Source organism: Triturus cristatus, chromosome 4_1 (assembly GCF_964204655.1).
Source record: "Triturus cristatus chromosome 4_1, aTriCri1.1, whole genome shotgun sequence".
In the NCBI taxonomy this organism is placed as follows: domain Eukaryota; kingdom Metazoa; phylum Chordata; class Amphibia; order Caudata; family Salamandridae; genus Triturus; species Triturus cristatus.
In genome coordinates this window covers 745,856,931-745,878,885 of record NC_140585.1, presented here as the reverse complement: position 1 = coordinate 745,878,885, position 21,955 = coordinate 745,856,931, and the positions used below count along the sequence as shown (strand labels likewise).

The following is a 21,955-nucleotide window of genomic DNA, read 5'->3' as shown; positions in this document are numbered from 1 at the left end:
ATTAAAAATGGTTGTTTTGCCCAATAGTAAAGATTTTTTTTTATTATGTTTTACCTCTCTTTTTATTGTAGACACAGAAGATAGCTTGAATGATCCGGATGACACAAATGGATCAAAAGAAAGTTTCAGGGAGCAAGATATTTATCTTCCAATTGCAAATGTGGCAAGGATAATGAAAAATGCCATACCGCCAACAGGAAAGGTAATGTCTTGTTTTAAATCCCTTTTTCAGGCTCTAAGCTTTGATAGAAATGTGTTACTTGTATCAGCATTAAATGGGCTAGACTCCCCTTTTATTTTTGCCATGCTTATTGTGAGTTAGTAATCCTTCTCTTCCAGGGTATAATCATCAGTAGTCATAAGCACTGAACAATCCCATCCACTTGGAGGGAACCCGGAGCACATATTAAAAAAATAAAATAAAATATATATATATATATATATATATATATATATATATAGATATATATATATATATATATCTCTCTCCTACTGGCAGTCGCCAGTAGGTAGTTATAGTTAGGACCACGTTTCCATAGGAAATCCGCAACATTCTATTTTGAATAACTTTTGCGCCGGTCGACGAATCCTTGCGAATTTTTCAAAATAGGTGGGGCGCTACGCTCCGCTCCTACCCTGAAAGTCTCGGGGGGATTCGTCAAGCGGGGGCTGAGATAAAAGGGGGGTCCCAAAACGCGTTTTTCCCATGCATTTTTCCATAGGATCTTTAGACACAGCTACAGCCCGAACGGCTGAACAGAATTACTTGAAATTTGGCAGAGAGGTAGTCCTCAGGTCAAGGAAGTGCCTTTTGTAGGTTTGGTGTAAATCTGTTCAGTAGATTCTGAGAAAATAGCCTTTAAATCAATATATATATCTGAGCCAGCTTACGGTGCGCTTACCGTACGCGTACGGTGGCGTGCGCGAGCGCGATTCTGATTGGCCCTTAGATCTTAGTAAACATTCGAATCGGTCGAAACCAGGAAGCGGCGGCCGCCATTTTCTCTCTCGCACTCTGAGGGGGGGAGCTGATAAACAAATGCCAAAAACATATAAAGGGACTGTTTAGACAGCGCCCATGCACATAACCAGGTTAGTTGAGTCTTCAAAGATCCCCCAAGGCAAAAAACGGTAATTTTTTATTTTTCGAAAATTTCGCCGATTACGCTTACCGTACGCTTACCGTACGCGTACGGTAAAAAATTATTAAAAAAAAAAAACCCACTCTCTCCACCCCGTGTGCATGGCATATAAGAGCACAGCATTTCCCCAAAAAATTTCAACAGATTACCAATCACAAGGAAGCGCATAATATGTCCTCCATGTGCGCACGGTGCGCGAAGCGCATCGTGCGTACATGGCCCATCTAGCGTAACGTGGGCACGCGGTGCGCGTAGCGCACCGCGTGCCCACCGTGCGTGCACGGCACTAACTGCGTAAAGTGGGCGCGCGGTGCACGAAGCGCACCGTGCGCGCACGGAACGAACTGCGTTAAGTGGGCGCGCACGCCACGAATGGCGTAAAGTAACTTAGCATTTAAAAAACCGTACAAATTCACTGAAAAAACCATAGGTTTCACACACGTTATAGTTAGGAATTAGCATTTAAAAAACCTTGCAAATTCACTGAAAAAACCATAGGTTTCACACATGTTATAGTTAGCGGAAATTTTACTGATAAAAAACCAATGAAATTCCCCCGTTATAGTTAGTGCAGGAAACTATAACTCACGCGACCGCAATCTTCTGCTGATGACATATGTGTCTTTATGAAAAAAAAATATTTGTAATATATGTATAGCTAAAAATTTATGGAAGAAGACATGGGCAAATAAGTGTCTAAATACAGTATTAGCATCAGCAGAGGATTGCGGTCGCGTGAGTTATAGTTTCCTGCACTAACTATAACGGGGGAATTTCATTGGTTTTTTATCAGTAAAATTTCCGCTAACTATAACATGTGTGAAACCTATGGTTTTTTCAGTGAATTTGCAAGGTTTTTTAAATGCTAATTCCTAACTATAACGTGTGTGAAACCTATGGTTTTTTCAGTGAATATATATATATGTGTGTGTTTTTATACACATCATTGCTTTTAAATCATGATGATATTTATTGGTTCTGTCTGAAAATTCAAAACAGTGGCTAATACTAGACATTAAGTCTAGTCAGCACAGTAAGGTATAGCATTGTGAATTGGCATTGAAGCCGGGCACTGCATTTATTTTATACTTACATTCTATTGTAAAAATGTTATTTAATAATTGCATGTCTATTAATATATATGCCTATATTTATTGTACTTATAGGAATAGTGTGGAATGCATATATTGTGTTTCAAAGTAAGGATAGTCTTTTGTCTATGGCCAACAACTATCACATGGTGCAGAAGTTGAATTTAACTGTTGCCTTTACAGCGCGTCAATTTATGTGAGCAAGGCAGCAACACGTCATATCGCCATGTTAATAGGATAAATAGCATTTGTAAAAAAAAAACAAATACCTTCGGAGTCTGTGTCCTTGTGGTGCAAGTAGAGCGCTTCAGCTGGGATCTATCTCTCTCTCTCTCTCTCTCTCTGTCTCTCTCTCTCTCTCTCCTATACAGATGCAGCCTAACAATTTGGCAAATATTCCCAAATTTTTCATTTAAAGTAATCATATAGTAACCTATATATCTATATATATATATATATATATATATATATATTAACATGCACACTTTACAATTTAATACATAGCCTTTCTGCATAGAGAATCGGGCAAGGTCATTGTTAGCCCCATAGGCTGCAAAGATAAAACACAACAGAAAAAACTGGCACCGTGCCTTTAAGATTATATTTTTCTTAATTTATTTTACAGAGTTTTATATAGCGCGAACTTGACCCGAATCGGGTATCAGAGCGCTTACATAGCATCAGTTGTATTACATAAGGACACATTCATTTTTGTTAGGCACGGGGAGATTAAATGATTTGCCCAGAATCACAGGATGTTCAGTGTCCTTGCCAAGACTTGAACCCAGTTCTCCAGATTTGAGGTCGACCGCCCTAGCCGTAAGGCCAACTCCTCTCCACATTTATGAAGAAATTATTATGTTGAACACATAATTATGAAAAATACATTTGGTGTTGCATTGAAAAGACTATTCAGAAACCAAGTTACCCCAATGAGGAATGACAACAAATGTAATCATAACCCTTACACTACTACCCCATGCTCAAATCTAATCCCAAGACCAATTCCAGCCATACCAATAACCCTAAACTTAAGCCTAACTTGGAGACCAAGCCTAACCTTAAATGAATAAAGTTTGCCTAACCCATAAAACAACCCGAATGCTGATCGTTTCCTATAATTCACAATGCTTGATTAATCAACATAAATATACATCTTTATGATATTTAATTGATTTTTGTTACTGTTACTCAAACTAACAACTTGAATAATTAGTTGTCTTACATTTCCGTTGCTCTGCTTAATTCTTTATTGATTCTTCATTGTCCCATGATGCCCTTTCACAGACCCAAGCTCAGAATGAGCAGATTCCCGCTGGACCATAAAGGTAGCAGTTCATGGAATGATTATGCAACCAAGGTTAGCATTCCATTTTGCCTTTTCCTAAAGCCGCTCTGTAACTCTAGTCTACTACCTGAAGGGTGCAGAGTCGCTTGACAGGAGAAGTCATTACAATCTCTAATTGTAATATGCTCCCATTTTGACACGTGTCTTTAATAGTAATGGGTGTATTTATTTATTTATTTGGTAGTCTTATAACGCGCATAGCTGCCCCAGCAATGGGTCGTCCCAGCGCGATCAGAGACGCAAGAGAATGGCTGGACAAGATGGACTTTATGCCACAGAGGGGAACAGCCAGGTCTTAATTGCTTTACGAAAGGTCAGGTGAGTCTGGATTTCGCGAATTGAAAGCGGGAGCCGGTTCCAGAGTATCGCCGCAAGACAGCGAAATGATCGCCCTCCGGCTTTTGCTCTTGCAACCCGAGGGACAATTGCCAGCATCTGATTGGCCGATCTAAGGGATCGCTGAGGCAGATATGGTTGAAGCAGCTTGGCCAGGCCCAGAGGGGCCTGTTGAGTGAGAATTTTATGAGCGACACAAAGACTTTTAAATTGAATTCGTCGCTCAACCAGCAACCAATGTAGTTTTGGTAGGATATGGGAGACCGATGCAGATCTCGGGAGTGCTACCAGCATCCGGGCTGCGGCATTCTGAGTCCGCTGCAGACGTAGGATGCAAGATTTATTCGCCCCAAGATATAATGAGTTTCCATAATCCAGTCTAGATAGTATTGCCGCCTGGACGATGGTCTGACGAACTCTAGGGGGAAAGAAGCCTAATATCGGCTTCAGGCCGCGCAGTAGACCAAAACAGGTCCCGGCCACAACTTTGGCTTGAGTGTGGAACGTCAGCCTGCTATCTATCCAGAAACCCAGATTTTTTTACTGCCTCCTTGGGTACAGGGGCAGGCTTAAGTTTATCTGGCCAGCATTGTTCATCCCACACGTCCTGGTCTTTCCCCAGTAGCAACACCTCAGATTTACTGGCGTTTAATTGCAGGTAGTTGTTAGCCATCCAGTCTGCCACCTCTATCAGATCTTCCTTGAACCTGCCTAGATTGGCGTTGTTCTTCTTAGAGTAGGCGATCACCAATTGGGTGTCATCAGCGTATGACACCATTGACAATCCCCTGTTCCGCGCCACCTGCGCCAGAGGTTGCATATAGATATTGAACAGGAGGGGGCTCAAGATGGAGGCCTGGGGCACTCCCTGTTGTAAAGCACATCTCTGGGATTGAAAAGGTGGCATCCAGATCTGGAAAGTTCTTCCCGTAAGAAAAGCTCGACACCAATCTAGAGCTAGATCCCTCACACCGATGTCATGTAAACGATTCAGAGTTTCATGGGAGACCGTATCGAAGGCGGCACTTAGATCAAGGAGAACTAAGGCCGCCGAGTCCCTAGCATCCAGGATCCCTCGAATTTCCTCCGTCACTGCCAGCAGGGCAGACTCAGTGCCATGTCGGGCTCTAAAGCCATTCTGTGACGGGTCTAAGATTGCATTCTGTTCAATGAACTCCGTCAGAGTAGTGTGGACATGTAATTCCAACATTTTCGACAAAAGAGGAAGTTGCGAAATGGGGCGATAATTACCCGGCTCGACTGGGTCCAGAGACGGTTTTTTCAGCAGAGGGATAACTTTCGCATGCTTCCAAGCTGCAGGTATTGTGGCGGAGGCCAGGGAAAGATTCACCAGTTCTAGATATACTGGCAGGACCGTTGGCATGACTTGGCAGAAGAGCTTTGGAGCCAGTGGGTCTATTGGTGATCCTGATTTTATTTTTCGGCACAGGATCTCCAATCCTGCTAAAGATAACACTGGGAAGGATAGTAGGCTATTTGGTCCTTGGGGGGGACGGGACAGCATACCCGATCTTCCCGTCAGAATTAGCCCTAGAAGGGAGATTTTGATATATTTTCTCTACTTTATTGATGAAATAATTAGCCAGCTCATTGCATTGACTATTAGAGGAGATGGGAGAAATCCTAGATACATCACCATTCTTCATAGTCTTAAGTAGAGAAAATATAGTTTTCGCTGGATTGGAGCTCGCTAGAATTTTATTGCCCACATACTCAGCCCTAGCTCTACGAATTAGCTTGTGGTATTGACTAATGGCCGCTCGGTAGTTCGATTTACTATCTGCATCATACGAGCGTCTCCACGCGCGTTCCAGCTGTTTGCAATGCTTTTTTGCTTTAGATAGTGACTCGTTAAACCAAGGTTTGGATTGGTCCCGGTTTATCCTAGTCAGCTTAGATGGAATACAGCTATCCAGGCCAGCTATTACCCAGTCATGGACTAGCATATCCGCTGCCTCAATGTCCCGTGGTAGTTGAGGCCTATGGCTGGACCAATAAGTAGCCAGCCTACTGCTGTCTAGCTTATGCCAAGGTCGTTTTAAAGCAGAGATCGAACGGTGCTCTCTCGGCTGGCCCCACCATCGTAGTGTGAAGATCACCAAAAAATGATCTGTCCAGCACTGTGGAGCTGGGGGCTCCATCGTTAACCAGGTAAGATTGGAGAATAAAGGATCCAGTACGTGCCCGGCTACATGTGTCTGTTGCTGCACCCACTGAACCATTTGGAGTGCTTCAAGATCAGCCAGAAAGCTTGCAATTTCAGCCTTCTCTATATTATCACAGTGGAGATTCAAGTCTCCTATAATGCTGAAGTTAGCCGCTTGACTTGCATGCAGTGCAGTCTTATTTACCAGGTCTTCCCTAAAGGCACTTGACGGCCCGGGCGGGCGATAGATGAGAAAGCCAGAGATGGTGAGGTTGGGATTCAGCTTAATTTTGAATAAGGCACTTTCACAGCCCAACATATTCTCTCTACTGAGACTACACGCGTAGAAGTTCTTTGTGATGATTGCAATCCCCCCCCTCCCCCCGTTTCCCAGGTCTATTTAAGTTCTTCATACTAAAACCTGGAGGAAGAGCTAACCAGGATTCGGTGGTAGAATCTTGGGTTATCCAAGTTTCAGTTAGAAAGATGGCATCGGGGGATTCATCTTCTAAGAGGTCAAAAACCTCAGCGTGATGTTTCGGCATGGAGCGACAGTTCAGGTTCATGAACTTGAAAACCGTATGGCCAGAAGGGCAGGTCTCTGCCGGCACCCCGCTGAGTTGAAACGCACATCCTTTGCATTTGATGGGGCCGTCTAAAGGGTGCCATGCGAATGGCAGGCAGTTGGGTTGCATCCCCAACAACTCAGCGCGTGAATAGCATTGGCGTATAAAGGGAGGCAGGACAGGGGGACAGTACATCAAGCTCAGTTTAGCAAAGTCATGTACAAGTTGCAAAGCAATGTTATTTGTTGAAGCTTTAGAATCTGATTTTCAAAGGTTTGTCAAAATTAAACGTTTACATCAATTCCACTGAATAATGTTCTACACTGACATCCAATGTGTAACAACCCCTTTACATATGGAGTAATGTCAATGAGCAAATCAACAGACATAACATCCGATAATGCGTGTGATCTGATTGAGGGGTTAGCACTTTCAGCATTATCCTTCGTCCCTCTGAAGAGATGTATATTGTTGTAGTAAATCTAATATAATTTAGTATAAAGAGAGTTTGATGCTTTTTCCTAACCCAGCATCGTTGCAGTTTTTCATTCTAAGCTGTGAAAGCACTTTCACTGAAACACTTTGTTATACAAATTTACTTTGTCCCTCCCCGTCAGAACAGGTGGTATGGTCTTGGAAATTATATTTTCACTAATGGACACAGATTTACAAATTTTACGAGCTAGAATTTGAGTTGTTAAATATTCAGTGGGACGTGGGTGGAGTTCAAAATACCAGATATCAATTCAAACAATAGATTCAATTGACAACAAGCCAGGGAGATCAGATGGATACATTTTGTTATGTGGGTACAAGAGATTTGTAAATATCTGATCAATCACTTTATTAGGTAGCTCAGTTGGCTGAGCACTATCCTAGAGATCTGCAAGCCACAAGCTCAGATTCGGGTGGGGCCAACTGGGCCTTTAAATGTCCCAATATACCAGTTATTGCATTCAGTTTGTGTAGTGTGAAATATAGGTATTATTATGATTAATAACATATTTCTCACCAAAATGTTTGGGGATAGAAACATGAGTTTAAATATTGATTAGAGTTTATTGATTTTAATTCTAAGTTTCCTCCCTGATCACAGAATAGCCAGTGCGAAACACGTAACTTTGTACGGTTTTATCTATATTGCAAACTTTAGTGCAAAAAAAAAATTCTTCTGGGTACTGCGTATGCAGAGGCAAATAACTTGCACAAATAAGGCAATTACTTAACATCAGGGTTAAGGGTATTAAATTAAATGTGTTATATTAGACGGAGACATGAGCAAGGAACTATAAATGAAACACGTGATGGAAAACCCCAGACATATCAATAATCCTCAATGTATGGGAAAGGAGCATCTTTTGATCTGGCGATGAGAGATGGATGTATCGGTTTAGTATTTACATCATGCCTCACAGGTCAGTTTTTTTTCCGGCTCCTTCACTAAGGATCCGGGAGCACCGAGCTCTCTTTTTTTTGTCAAAAAATTCTCTTTAACTTAAACAGTTTTGTCTTCACTCAACGGTTTTAAGTGCCCTGTGCGCTTTTAACCAGGTTTCTGACTGTAAATTTAAATAATTCAGTCCAAAATGCTATCTTTTTAACAAATGCCCTTCCTGTGTTAAGAAGATGGCTAAATCAGTCCCTCATTCGGTCTGTATTGTATGTTTACGTGCCTTGCATGTCCCTGACACATGCTATTACTGTTAGAATGTTAAAAAAGAACAGAGAAAAGATCGAATCCATGCCCTTCAACAGAGGAGAAAATCATCTGCAAATGGCCTGGAGAGCCCCATGCCTCTTCCAAGCTGCCCTCGTCCCGGGACAAGCACACACATAGAAGGAGAAGTGAAAAGCGGAGTACTATTTGCTTGAGAGGTAGGAAATCACCATCACAGCAAATCCCAGTATGCTCGCCATCAGCTTCGACATCGAAAGGACTTGATAGAAATCAGTTGTTGACAAAGCACCTGACGTCAGATTTATCGCTGTCGAGACGAGTTGCAACAGCCCCGCCGACGACACCAATCTTGACATCAAGAAGATCAATGCCGGTTGAAGTAGTGTCTCCAGAGATGACGTCGCAGGAGGCACTGGCAACTTGATGTCGGTATCAATAACACTAGTACCACTGTCGACGTCGAGGCATTCTCACACCTACAAATCCCAGACAACGTTAAGGCATTCACATGTTGATAAATCTGGGTCGACTTTGAGATGAAGATCGACGTTAAGGACACTGAGAGCGACGTTTAGGAGCAGACCGACATCGAACAAGAGGAAAAGTCCTCTCCGCAATGTTTGCAGAGTGTAACCCATTGATGTAATCCACATCAGAGTCTAGCCTCATTTCTATCTATTCTTCATAAGATCTTTTCGTCTTCAAGGGCCTCTCAGCAGACGCCACATTAGAAAACCACCCATCCTTGCACATTCTCACCTGAGGTTTTTCCCTGCTTACCCTCACCAAGAGCACCTCTGAGATCTCCATCTACAAGAAGGAGGCGATTACCACTGCAAGGACAAAGATAAAGGACTCCCCACAGAAGACACCTTGACGTTCTCACGTCTCATCTAGGCATAGGTCTTACTCCTGGTCCTCCACTATTACACTGCCTCCTGTGAGAGACAACTCTCTCGTTGTAAACGTTCCTTACACCAGCGCCCATATGTCCAGCACCATCACGTATTTTGAAAAAATACAAAGCACCAGACCAAGATCCTCTTTTTCTTCGATCGGATCCAGTTCCTGATTGACTCATTGTGGCTGCTGCCAGGAGCAACCATCCTAGCTCCTCAGCTTCTATGGTGCCACCAAACAAAGACAGCAAGCTGATGGACTCTTTGGACAAGAAAATGTCAGCTACCTTCATGAAGGTCGCCAGCACTTCTGCCCTGTTAGTGAGATACGATAGATCAATCACTTTGGGATTATCTCTCCCGTTTCACAGAAAAGCTACCCAAAGAGGACAGACAAGATTTCCAAGAGATCCTAAAAAGGCCGCCTAGTGGCCAATCAAGTTATCAGTGCAGCTGCTGATGCCTCTGATCTTTCATCTCATTGGTATTTGCATGGTATTTGTACCGGCAGATCCTCCTGGTTGTGTCTCACCGGTCTAAAACCTGAAGCTCAACATCAAATACTCAGTCTGCCATTTTTGGGAAACACTCTTTTTGGCACACATGCTGAGGACGAAATGGCAAAGATGAAGGCGGATCAAGACACATTGAAGGTGGTGGGCATTGGAAAAAGATACATTTCCGCCGCAGGTTCTGCCCGAATTATCGGCGCCCCTTCCAACAGAGGGTTCAAACCCCTCAATGGCCGACCTATCAACAGTACTAGGAAAGGTGACGCTATTACTCTAAAAGACCTGGCTGAGGTAGAGGAACACCTCCCACAGCAGCTTCTATAATAAAACCACCAGCCAAACAATGTTGCTTGCTTCCCCTTACTCCGTATCCCAGTCCGGTGGGGAGGAGGGGGGGTGGATTATCACAGCACATATAGAACAGTAGCGCAACATCAAAAAAGACAAGTGGTTATTAAGTATTGTACAGCATGGCTATTCCATCCTCCAGCCAGCCCACAAGAGAAGAAGCTTACTCTTTCAAAAACTGCTTCTACAATAACAGGTACACAGGCTTCTACAGAAGAACGCCTTTGAAAAAATGCCAACTTCAAAACGCAGACTGGGATTTACTCGCGCTACTTTCTAGTGCAGTAAAAGATTCCAGTTCTAGAAGTCAGACCCATTCTCGACCTGAGTATCTGGAACAAATTTGTCCTCAAATAGAAAATTCAGGATGTTGGCCCCCCCATCAAATATACCCCCAACTCCACCATGGTAATTGGATGTGCGCAATAGATCTGCATGATGCTTATTTCCATATTCCTGTCATCAAGAAACACCAGGAGTTCCTGCGATTTAGAGTAGCATCCGCACACTACCAAAACAAGGTACTACAGGCCCAAGTCAGCACCTCACACATTCTCCAAGTGCATGGCAGTGGTAGCTGCGTGTCTGCGGAGGAAGAAGATCTTTGTCTAACCGTACATGGACGCCTGGTTAGTCAAAAGCTCCTCCCCTCACATCACTCGGAAACCTCTGCAAATCTGCATCCAAGTAGTACAGCAGTTGGGCCTTCAAATCAATCTAAAGAAATCCACTCATCCCAACACAGAGAATCCATTACCTAGGAGCAATCCAGGATACCGAAAACGCAAGAGTATATCCTTCGGAGGAGATATTATGCTCAATCAACAGCATATGTCTCAAACTCCTCCACACTCTTCATCCTACGGCCAGACAAGTTGATTTTCTGTTGGGCTCCATGGCGTCATGCATCTACTTTGTCCCCAATGCCAGACTACACATGCACCCTCTCCAGCAAACACTGGAAGACCAGTGGTCTCAGTCTTCAGACCTCTGGGAGGACAGACTGACCCTCTCAGAAATGGCCAAGTAATTGCTCTAATGGTGGCTGAAGAGTCCCCATCTCTCAATAGGGAATACCTTTTCACCAGGACCTTCCTACTGCAATGATCAGACGCTTCCCCTAGGTATTGGGAGCACTCATGGGGGCACTGTAAGTTCAGGGCTTGTGGTCGGACACAGAGAAATTGTTCCACGTCAACATGCTGGAGCTAAAAGCAGTCCATCTTGCTCTCAAGTCCTTTTATCCGTCAATCGACACGAGCTCTCTTCTGGTACAGACGGGCAATACTTTCCCGATGCACTATCTAAGCAAGCAGGTAGGAACTCTGTCTCACCCTCTGTCTCTGGAGGCTCCAGCCATATGAAAGTGGCTTCTGGCCAGAAATCTGTCCATCATCGCAATCCATCTGCCAGGAGAACTAAACTTGCAGGCAGACGCTCTAGAATCACAACTTCGTAGGAGCTCCCGACTGGGTACTAAAGGACTAGGTTGCTCAAGACATCTTCCTTCAGTGGGACTGTGTGGGACTTACTGGTGGTAACAGAGGACCTTGTTGGCCCTAAGGACTCTCACCAGCAAAGGGGACTTCCTCCCCCAAACAGCAGTTTGCCAGAAGGCGCGTATGCAGAGTGGTGGAGAAAAAGGGCGGGCCTCTGGCGTGTCGCCATTTTTTTGCCCTCTCCATTTTTTCATTCCCTGGGCGAATTTCGGAGCCCATCCCCCCTGGGACTGGCCATTCTTTTTCTTTTAATATATATATTGTTTTAATCATCCTTTCGCACTGGCCGGGTGCGCCCCCTAGCGCCGAGGCGGAGAGTAAACCCACCAGGTTAAACACAACATGATTGCACAAGCAACGACGTCCCCGCCCCGCCCCCAGTCTTCATCCCCACGACATATACTAACACGACCTATCTTGGCGCACGTACCCTGGCGCACACTTCAAAGTTTGTGGATTCCCCTTCCCTAGTTCTGTCTCTGTTATATGTTTGCTTCAGAAGAAAACCTAATAAAAACGAGATCTGAGTCGTTGCCGCTGCCCCCCCCCCTGACGCGGCCGGCCCCATATCGGGTTGTAGGCGGCTTGCTGTGTATTTTGCCCGCCCCCGCCCCCCCCCCCCCCTCCCCCCCAACATGCCACCTAGCACTGTTTCTTTGGCCCTGCCGGCCCGAAGGGATGTAGGCAGTGTTTGAGCTGTATGACCAACGATACCAATAAAGATCTTGTTTGTTCAAAAAAATATATATATATATATATATATATTGTTTTAATGAGGAGGGGGGCCAGAGCGGCCCCCTCCCTTGGCCAACTTCGGCCCAGGAGACCCCATCCTCTGGGGCCTGACCTCTTCTTTGGGGACCGCAGGGGGCCTAATGGCCCCTACGGTCCATGCCGGCTCACCACCTCCTGCTGGAGCCAGCATTGCTATTAGACCCAGGGAGCAGCTAACATGCATCTCCCTGGATCCCAGATCAATGTCTGTCTCCTTGCTCGCTTCACAGTGGGTAGGAAATAGACAATGCTCTGCTTTCAACAAGCAAGAGCATTTTTGCTCTTGGTTGTTGAAAGCAGAGCAATTTTTTGTTATGGCACCGCTCCTGCCAAGCCATAGCAAACTGCAATGTCTCGGGGTACTGCAATGTCCCGGGATAGTCACCCTGGGACATTGCTGGAGCCGGCCCTGGGGTGGTGGCGGTCCCCAGAGCCATCTGTGCGGCCCCTCTTCATTGTAAAGTGAGCCCCAGGGAGGTGGCTGTCCGGGGATCCGCAACGGACCCCCTTCGTGTTTGTGCCCCGGGGAGTTGGATGTCCCCAGGGCTGCGTGGGGATAGCGGATCTCCCCCACACATTAATATTTATGTTAGCCTCATGGAGCCGGCGGTCCCCTTGCCTCCCCCGCCCCTAATCCTAAAGTAAAGCGACCCGGAGAGGTGGCGGTCCCCGGGGCAGTTGAGGAGGCTGTAGGGCCTCCCCTCAATTATTTGATTGAGGCCCCAGCGAGGTGGCGATCCCCGGGGTAGGCCCTATGGTCTCCCATGCTTTATTTATAATTTCATCTTTGCCCCGGGGAGGTTACAGTCCCTGGGGCTTTGAACAGCCTGAGGAGGAGGGCCCCCTGTGGCCCCCTGCTATATTTTCAAATGATCATAGGACCCGATTCACTCGGGTCCTAATTAAACGAAGCACAAACCTTTTGCTTTTTTTTCTTATTCATTTTCGGCAGGAGTCAAGAATCTAATGCGACTCCTGCCCCAAAAAGTTTTTTTAATTCTTTTTTTTTTTTGCCCCGGGGGTTCCCCACCCACCAAGAAGCCTAGGGGGTCAGGGTGTTTCTACCTTACCCCCTTTTCTTTATCTAAAATCTTTTTTCTTGTGACTCAGTTCAACCGAGTTACCAGATGGCTGCCAACACTTCCTGGTTTGAAATGATGGCAGCTAGTCGGATCTCAGGCACGAGACCTGGAGGGTACGCGGATACTTTGCGTCCCTAGATATATAACTGGCAATTTCTTTAAAAATTTCTCAGCAACTACATAATGGATTCACACCATTTCACAAAAAGGTCGCTTTCTGGACCAAGAGCTACCTTTCTACTAAATGTGGTGTAATTCCATTCAGAAGTTCGGGCTGTAGCCCTGTCTAAAGTGTCCTATGGAAATTAAATGGAGAAAAAGCATTTTGGGACACCCCTCTGCCCCCCCCCTCTTTTCTCGGCACCCGTGTGACATATCACTCCGAAAGTTTCAAGACAGCACCTGAAGTGACTGGTGTATTAGTTTCGAAAATTGCGCAAGGATTCGTCAGACGACAAAGTTACTGGCAAATGAAAAAACGCTCTGATTATTCAGTGCTTATGACTTTGATGAGCATTCCCCTCAAAGAGAACGAGGATTACAGGTAAGTAACTTATCCTTTCTGAAAATTGTTTTTATTACAGAGATTTTAGCGAAGCACATTTACAGTTCTCCTAACTTGGATGTTTTAATATGACCTTTTTTGTAGTCAACATGAAACCTATGTATTTAAACCATGTGAAACAGTTCTCTGAAAAAGCTGCGAGTCGACTTGTGCTTCGCAAAACCCTTCAGTATCAATTATGTATTTACAGATCGCAAAAGACGCCAAGGAGTGTGTGCAGGAGTGTGTAAGTGAATTTATCAGCTTTATAACATCTGAAGCAAGTGAGAGGTGTCATCAAGAGAAGAGGAAAACGATCAATGGAGAAGATATTCTTTTCGCCATGTCGACCTTGGGATTTGATAGTTATGTGGAACCTTTGAAACTCTATCTTCAAAAATTCAGAGAGGTTAGTAGTTCATCTTTCGCTAGTTAAATGCATAATCACAATTCTCAATCTTTAACAGGTTAATTCGTAACAGAGACAAGCATGTACTCAAGTGAAGCTTATGTCTACCAATGCAAGGTTTAAACTGAAACAATTCCATTACTTACTGAGAACCTACCTCACACCACACAACTCAACTGGCTAGGACGTATCCAGAAAATCATTGGCATAAGCAAGATGTGGCAAGATACGAGGGGGTTTTGGCACATGGTAGGTGAAACACTTAGATTGCAAGAACTCTGCGAAGCTAAGAAAAGGAGTCTACACTTAGTGACGGGGACACTACCAGAGATAAATGTTAAGCAGTGCATGTTAGGTATTTTCTTTGAAGAAATGGGTTACAAAATTAGCGCTTGCAGTGCATAGAGTAGAGATTCACTGGACTTGGGGCTGGGCGCCACAATTTGACCCATGACATAGAGACATGTAAAGAGCATTGGCAAAAGAACAGCACATAAAGATCACACAAAGAGATACTAATGCTGTGAAAGATACAGCTGAATGTGCAGAAATGTTGAGATATGTGAGAGACCCCCAGACGCTATACTATCGTTATGAGACACAGCAAATCCTATTTTAAGCTTCACTACTTTCAAACAAAATCGTGATAGGTTGTAAAACTTGAACAAGCAATGCTGGTATGTTACTGCGATTCTCTGTGTAATTTTACATGCAGTTACCATGAGAAAAGTGGATGGAGTATAAATGTCTGCTTCTCCACAAAGCTATTGGTGATGCATTATTCAGAAATTAATAAAGTCTAAGTTTAAAAGGTTTGTTTGTAACTTAATAGAGATTTTATGAGAAAAAAGCATAAGCATTTGATCATGTAAAGAAGATTGTTGCATGAGGCTTGACGCACTCGAGTTGCTCTTCCAAAATTATTTTCGCAATAATTTATGCTACTATATTTGTTTTGTTTTATTTGGAAGTAGTACTCTCTCCTACATCTCTCTCCATTGTCTGCCTGTGCACACTGCAACCATTCGCCTTTCCAAAAGAAAAAGAAAATTGAGCATGAAGGGCCATGCATATTAATCCTGCATGACTATAGCCCTACTCTTTGTGTGTGCTGAAGCCAAGGCCCTTTTTTACTGCACTGCTATGTGTCGTGTGAAATCTGCTTCAGAATAATTTTCTAATACATGTTAGATCCTCTAGCCTTATTTTTCTCCTGCCTATTATGGATTGCATGCAACTCTTTGCACATGATGGAATTTGCACTACCTGGTAGCATACTTGTAAAATTATTTTAAAGTCTAATGGAAACCTTAAACTGTTTCCAAAGTAAAATCCCAGAAAATTGTCTCTTCTCCATCCAAAAAGTGTATTAATAAAGATAAAAGTAATGCTGTTGTCATATTTTGGTACCAGGACCCCAAAAGTAGGCCCAGTCAGTAACTTCTGGGTTGAAATAATCGCTAAATTCTGTTCGTTCCAAGATCCCTACGCCAAGCGCACATCATCACCAATGTCTTTAGCATTAAGGTGTTAGTAAGCTTCGTAGACACTTACCTATGTTCTACCACATCTTTTACCTTGAACAATTTACTAAACATTGAGAATTATCAATAAGAGCATGAACGTTACCCTGAATATCTAGGGTCTTTCTTCTTGGGACCTACATTAATATTCATAAACCTTGAATATCTCCGCCCATGTGTTTGGGTCTGAAGCACTTTTTTAACAGGGAGAAAAACTCCTATCAAAAGCAAAGACTATCCAAAGGCAACATTGTCTTTTCTAAGACAGAGTTTTACAATCAAGCCGATATCCTTCTATGGAAAGCTGTAATGCTTTGCTGTTACTGGTTCATTGATCATAGGGTGTAATTTATCAACATTAAGCTTGCAGGTAGTTGACTTGTTCAGAGAAATACTTTTTAATATGCCTCATGAAAGGTCACGACATGCACCAATTTGCAGTAGAGAAGACTGCTAACGTTTTGAATCTGCAAATCCTTTTGTCATGTACACAAGGCATGCCTTATCATCATCTGGTCAAGTGTAGTTTTGTTATAGTCACTGGCTTATTTTTTGAGGATTTTCACCAAATTGAAAAAATCCAAGATGAAATGGATCCTCATAACGATAGGATTCCTATCGTCAATGGTGCATTTCTGGCCCCTTGATTCCTGCAAGAGTTTGTGCTGCCTTCCTAATCATCTTTTCAAATACACAGGCAAGCATTTTTTCTTCCGTTTTATTCATGTCCGCATTTTCATGTAGTGCTCGAAGATTCCGCCTTGATGATCAATACTCTCGTTACGACTCAAGCAAGACTTAATATATTAACTTAGTCTGCAGCTTTTCTGATTCAGCTTGTCGTAAATTTGCCATTTTGATTATTAAGGGCCTTCTAATGTTGCCACACTACTGTACAATACCCTTTCTCAGTTTCTTTTCTCCTACCATTTGTAAAAAGACAACATGGAAGAGATTTGCCCTTCTGTGACAGTATACTTCCTACTGTGCCTTTGTTTGTTGCTTTTCTCCAGTTCAATGGTCCTTTTCGTCCATTACAAAGATTAACATAACCTACAATATGGACAATGGAATATGTAGATACTATTGGACATTGATTGCATCAAGTGAACATAAATACTGAATTGCACATTTAGGATTTCCATACGCTTTCCAGACATTCCACCGGGTGGAGAACGGCGAAGGCCCTTTTAAATATTCTCCTATTTGCTTTTCCGAAGTTGTACCTTATTTTAAAATATGAATATTTTTTTAAATCTACGTTAATTTTATTTACATACTTCTTTCAGGCAGATGATTTGCTTCATGTATTCCTTTTGGAAAAGCATATGGCCCATTGCTATAAAATATATATATACTGTAACCAACCCAAATTGATGCTGATTATTGGTGACACATCAACTAAGTATACTATTTCTTGTTTTCCTATCCAAGGCAATGTCAGAAAAACCTTTATTAATCAGGAAACCGCTGTGTTCAATGAGTGGAAAGAATCAGGGCTACCATGCTTTCTTTTTGAGAAATGTTCATTTTGGTGTATTTTGAAAAGAGGCAGTTTAGCGTTAACCCAAGTTTTAGAGGAGTATGGTGGTCTCCAGCCTGTCTCCAGGCTTTGCTGCATAAATATATTTGGTTGATTTCTCCAATCTTGTTTTATTTCCCTGGCCATCATTCTTTACAGCTCTCCTGCTTCCTTAGCAGAGACATTATCTTGCTATTCAAGTCTTTTCTCCTTAATATTAAAGTTTATGCTGTAGTAAGTTTTCCCTAATGTGTGTAATCATTAAATTCTTAAGCACTCTTCCTTTCTGTTTCGAGCTGAAAAAAGTTTGTGTTATAGCATATACCCTCCAGTGGCCATCCAGATTAACTGCAAGTTGAACAAGCTCTCTGCTGCATTATAGAGCAAGGAAGGCCTTTATGGCCTAAAAGGGGCAGTATGGGTTTTCTTGTGCATATGAATATGCTTGTGTAGGTTTGTCCCTTTTAAATGAAAAAAAAAACAAAGAGCTGAATTCCTGCGTTTTAAAACTAATTTTTACATTTTCAATGGGTATTTGGTGTGTATAATTATCTGATAGAGACTTCTAGCTGCAGATTCCTTACATTAGAATTCTCCCCAGGCATCAGACTGGACCTAGAAATTTTTGGGGAGCAGTACCCCTGCGTGCTGGTAGGGGCGTTGTTCTGCTTCACGTGGCATCGCCCGTGCCAGAGGTGACAGTGGCGGTGCCTATATAGGGTCTTTTCTTTCCGCATCAGCCAGCGCCCTACGGTGCCTGTCACCGACAGATGTCGGATTTGGACCCGCATCTTGTTTGCCTCCGGTGCTTCGAACCTCAAGCTTCTAGCGGCTTGACACATTACACCACAACGATCAAGGTCATGGTCAACAGGAAGGTCCTGGGAGCGGTCAAGGGGTCCGAGGTAGTCATCGCACTCCAAGTCATCGATCAACTCTGGTAAGAGCCGCTCCCACAAAAAGAAAAAAAAGTCGAAGCGTGCTTCGACTTTACGTTGGCCAACGAGACGAGGTGCATCACCTCTTGAGGCCTCTATCTGGATTTCCGGAAGCCGGAGCAAAGCCTGCCCAATTAACACATTTTATGAGGCCATGCACCTCATATTTGGACAGCTCGTTCCCACTGGCATGTATTCAGGCCCTGTGGTTTAAGGAGGTTTCGGGAGGTCCCCCTACCGCAGCCAAACCCTTGGTTCTGACGTCAGTGGTGCCCCAAGGGTCCACAGATGGATCTAGATCAGCGCTGGTCATGCCACTTTGACCTTCCCTGGTGTCAATCAAGAGGCTGACCCTCCTGGCGCCGCCATCCTCACCCCGACTCGGACACTGAGCCAGAGGGTCGCTGCACAGCATCGACTGGTGCCATGCCTTCCAGGCCAGAGCCTTAGCAGTATTCTTATGGGCTAGGACTCAGAGAGGAATGGGAGGGGTCGTTGGACCCTGAAGATTACCAGCCTTTTGAAGAACAAAAGGACTTGCGTACGGATATGAGTGAAGCTCATTGATTGGATACTTCTCCAGAAACTGGCATGCTTTATTCCCCTACCATGGCTATGGAGGAGGAAGCTTCATTCGCAGGTGTGGTGCGGAGGGCAGCTGAGGTCCTGGACCTTAGCTTGCCCTTGATGGCAGTCAAGACTAATGTCTTAACGGAAGTGCTTCAGCTGGGGATTATCCTCATCAGAACTGCTTCTCCCTTTTAAAGAGGCACTTACTGATGCCCTGCTTGGGACTTAGTTCAAGGCCAGCACAGTGGCTTTTGTGGCAGGACGATTTCCCATCGCCCTGCTCCAGGGGACCCAAACTTCCTCACCCAATATCTCAATCCAGAGAGCTTGGTGGGCCATATTCTACGTAAATCCAACCTCACTGCCATATAAAGAATCCAAAAGGCTGGACAACTTAGGCAAGAAAAATTTTTGTTTTCACCAGCTTGGCATTGCAGTACGTGAACACCGATGCCTTTTAGGCCACTGTTCCCACGCTCAGGGGGATATGGTTACACAGGTGCTGCCAGAGGAGCCCAGGCCGTGCTCTCCCATTCTGTTGACGATGGGAGTGATGCAGCTAAGTTCACTATTCACTAGACACCACTAACTCACTAGGCAGAGCGGTTTCGTTGACAGTGGCGCTCTGGTGCCACGCTTGGTTGAGAACTACTAACTTATCTGGGGATGTCCAGTCCTCACTCATGGACTTGCCCTTTGATGGTTTCCGTCTCTTCGGAGACAAGGCAGATTTGGCGCTGGAGCGCTTTAAGGACAGTAGGGCTACAGCCAGGCCCTTGGGCCTTTCTATGGCCCCTTGTCACCCTAAATCAGCCTTTCGTGTCTACAAAAGGGGCGTACAGCTGCGATCTTGCCCACCCGGCTACAGTGGCGCGCAAGCTTTTCCGCATCTGCGTGATGCGGTACCTACAGGCCCCGTGGGTTGGGTGGCCAGATGTCTGGTCAGTCCACCAACCCCCTGCCCTACCCCACCTCCTCCACTACCACCAGCAGCCGCAGCCTCAATCCCTCCTAGTCTGCCTGTTTACCCTCATGGACACCTAGTGGTCGGGACAAATCACCATCACCTGCCTTGCTGGCAGTCCATAACATCGGGCAGGTGGGTTTTGCAGGTTGTTTGAAGGGGCCTCTCCCACCCCTTCAAGCATACCCCTCCATGCCATCTACTTACAACAGGCAGATGGAGGACCCCCTATCTCTTCTCCACCAGGAAGTGACGGCTCTTTTGGCCAAAGGAGCCATAGAGAGAGTGCTGATACCAGAAGTAGTTCAAGGTTGCTGTACCTACTACTTTCTGGTGCCCAAGAAGGACTTAGGTCTTTGTCATATCCTCAGCCCTATGCTCTCTCAGTTTCCTCCTCAAGAAGGAGGAATGCAGGATGATCACTCTTGCTCAGGTACTGTCTGCCCTGGGCCCTGGAGACTGGATGGTGGCATTGGACTTGCACGACACATACTTCCATATTCCCGTCCTGCCTCCCCACAGGCGTTACCTGCGGTTCGCGGTGGGTCACGAGCATTTTCAGTTTGCTGTGCTACCTTCTGCTTCACCAGCGCCCCTTGGCTGTTCACCAAGGAGAAGGCGGTGGTTACAGCTTATCTGCTGAGATCAGGGGTGCCAGTCACCACTCCACCCTCCACCTCCAGACTATGGTGGACCTCCTCATTCTATGGGGTTCACTATCTACGTGCCAAAACCACACCTGACGCTCTCTTTCAATGGAGCTGTTCTAGGCACGATGCAGTTTCGGGTCTATCCTTCTTAATGCCGAGTCAAGGATATTCAAGCTATGATACCGATGTTTCAGCCTCTATCCTGAATTTTGGGGAGACTGACCTGAGGCTTCTGGGTCTCATGGCCTCCTGCATCCTGCTTGTGACACACTCTGATTGGCATATGGGGACTCTGCAGTGGGAGCTGAAGTTCAGTGGAATCTCGTCCAGATCTCAGAGGGAACTGCAACGGGCTTGCAGGGGTGACTTACAAACCGCGAGTGGGCCTATGGCATACCCCTCTCCCCTCCCAAACCAGATCTAACAGTAGTGACAGATGCTTCACTCCTAGGATTGGACGACCATCTGGGAGAGGTTGAGATCAAAGTATACTGGTCTACTGCGGAATCCGGACTCCACATCAATCTGTTGGAGCTCTGAGCGATCTGAGCCTTTCTACCCTCCATCCAGGGAAGGCTAGTGCAAGTTTTTCCAGATAACACCACCTCCACATGTTACTGTAACAAACTGGGCTGGTGGGGTCGTGGGCCCTTTGTCAAGAGGCCCTTCGTCTCTGGACATGGCTGGACCAGCAAGGCCTATCCTTGGTGGTTCAACATCTGGCTGGTTCTTTGAACGCCAGTAAAGACAAACTCAGCTGAAGATGCCTTTCAGATCAAGAATGGCGTCACTACGGTGGTGTAAAGTCTCTTTCAATAGTGGGGAGAACCTTGGTTAAATCTGTTTGCCACTGACGAGAATGCGCAATGTCAGCAGTTGTGTGTGCTGGAGTTGCCAAGGCAGCTCTCACTCTGAGACTCTTTTTGTCTCGAGTGGAGCCGAGGCCTCCTGTATGCCTTTCCGCCTATACCTCTCCTGCCCAGAGTTCTCCAGAAGATAAGTAACTATCGGGCCCAAGTCATCCTTGTGGCTCCAGATTGGGCACGGAAAATCTGGTATCCCATGCTTTGAGCATGGCCATTGGTCCTCCGATCAGGCTGCTCCTTCTGGAGGATCTTCTGTCGTGGCAGCAGGTGAGGGTTCTCCACCCAAACCAGTCAACGCTCTGCCTCCATGCATGGAGATTGAGCTGCAACAGTTGACCGCTTTCAACCTCCTGCCCAATGTCTGCAATGTTATCTTAGCAGCCTGGCGTTCCATACGCCTGCTGTTGGAATACATTTATGGCATTGTATGTTGGGAAGCTGATTGATCTTGTAACTGCTCCCCTTTCCCAGGTTCTGTTGTTTATCTATACCCTAGACCAGCCTGGCTCTGCATTGGGCACTTCGAA

At 44.9% G+C, this 21,955-nt stretch overlaps 1 protein-coding gene across 2 annotated transcripts in view; it reads left to right on the top strand.

The window, feature by feature from the left end:
- Positions 1-21,955, top strand: part of NFYB (nuclear transcription factor Y subunit beta) — a 179,791-nt gene that overhangs the window by 96,073 nt on the left and 61,763 nt on the right. For both annotated transcript variants that reach the window (XM_085653254.1, XM_085653256.1), the window contains exons 3-4: positions 72-202; positions 14,198-14,395. In XM_085653254.1, coding sequence (XP_085509380.1) covers positions 72-202; positions 14,198-14,395 — 329 coding nt within the window. The remainder of the gene's footprint in view (positions 1-71; positions 203-14,197; positions 14,396-21,955) is intronic.